This window comes from Guillardia theta (assembly GCF_000315625.1).
Source record: "Guillardia theta CCMP2712 unplaced genomic scaffold GUITHscaffold_611, whole genome shotgun sequence".
Taxonomy (NCBI): Eukaryota; class Cryptophyceae; order Pyrenomonadales; family Geminigeraceae; genus Guillardia; species Guillardia theta.
In genome coordinates this window covers 1-1,639 of record NW_005434110.1, presented here as the reverse complement: position 1 = coordinate 1,639, position 1,639 = coordinate 1, and the positions used below count along the sequence as shown (strand labels likewise).

Here is a 1,639-nt window from a genome sequence, read left to right as displayed (position 1 = left end):
GGCTTGAAGCTAGCAGGAAGGAGGTAGAAACGCTGATACGCAAACAGACATCAGTCTGATGGCATCAAACTCAGTGAACAATGGCAACATGGAGCAGAGTCACTGTGTTGGAAATATCGGCGGAGGGATGATGATGCCAATTGTGCTTCAAAAAGTGGAAGAGATGACAACTCGATTTCGTCATATGGAGGATATGTTAGAGGTCCTGATGAGACAGGTGAATGGGAGGGCAGACTGTCAAAGCAGTCCAAGACAGCCTGCACAAGTTGAGCAGAGTGGAGCATTGCAGGTGAACGGATACAACTGGGGTCGACGCATTCGCCTTCTGCCAGAAGATTTTTTATGGCCAAAGATGTTCGTTGATGTGGCTTACGAGTGGTGGATGCAAGGAAATGCAGAAAAAGGGTATCCACCATTCAAAAACCTGGAACCGAGTGATTTTGCCGACCAGAATGCAAGGAAACGTTTGAGTGACTTCAGGTATCTGATGGGCAAAATAGACCAATGTGCACAGGAGAAAGGAGTGTATAAGGAGAACGCAACCATGGAGGAAACCAAGGAAATCTTCAAGCAGTGCGTGGAATGCTTGAAACTACCGAGGAAAGAAGGGAGGCAACGACGGACCTGGCAGTCTGTAGCGACCTGGTGCAGAGAACAAGACGGATTGCATCGTTGAGAACCAGTAGTTAGACGAATGAGATGATTACAGTGACAGATTTTATAGCAAAACATATGACGTACGCAAGTGCCGATATTCCACAGAAAAAATGAGTGGTAATGGACGTGTAGGAATGAAGAACGAAGGTGATGGTGGACTAAGGAGTTGAGGTTGTCTCTTTCCTTGCGATGTGGCAATATATTGATGAGATTTGAATCGTGAGATTGTAGTTCAAGATCATTGTGTACATCATACATCCCATTGTCATATGGCTAGCTATGATGTAAAGAGGAAAAGAATGCTCTCATCTACTCAGAATCGCTCACAGCACCGTCTTTCATCCTCTTCTGAAGCCATTGCGCAAATTTTATGGGAAATTTATTGCGAACTATAAACTTTCATAAATTCTGGTACAACCCGAAAATCGGATACATAATAATATGATCCGGAAGAAACCTCCTACCCATAATACCCATAACTTTCTGCCAAACCCTGCGGATCCCACCCCTACCCCTTAATAAATTTAGAACTACCCCTGTAAAATCATACCTTCAATCCATGGAGGTACATATCCAACTCAGTATAATATCCCTTTGCAGAGTCCTTTATCTAGACCCCTACCCCACCAAATTCAATACCACCCCATTACTTTATTATGACATTGGCAGAACCTACCCACCCCTGTCTGCTATGTAGTGAAGAGTTCCCAGCAAGCAGAGGCGCATTCGAACGAGCAAGGAAGAAAAACCATATTGCAAGAGCCAGTCGGTAAGGAACAGATGCCCGCTACAGAGAATCAGACGATTCCCCCTCGACAGACAAGCAAAACTTCGCATGACATGCTTTCTGGAGACTTGGTGTACGACAAAAGAAAACTTCCAATCATTCAAAAAAGAGTGGCGAAGGAGCTGAAGCACGACGCCTTCGCGTCATGTTACAAGCCTGAAGTACTTTCATATGCATGGAAGGTGTACTACGACG

The 1,639-nt window shown here is 44.8% G+C and overlaps 1 protein-coding gene across 1 annotated transcript; it reads left to right on the top strand.

Annotated features, from left to right (window-relative positions):
- Positions 1 to 58: 58 nt before the first annotated feature.
- GUITHDRAFT_122967 (hypothetical protein) lies at positions 59 to 676 on the top strand (the record flags this gene model as incomplete). Its single annotated transcript, XM_005817740.1, has 1 exon — positions 59 to 676. One exon carries the CDS (start codon positions 59 to 61, stop codon positions 674 to 676), a length of 618 nt encoding a protein of 205 aa, XP_005817797.1.
- Positions 677 to 1,639: the final 963 nt, after the last annotated feature.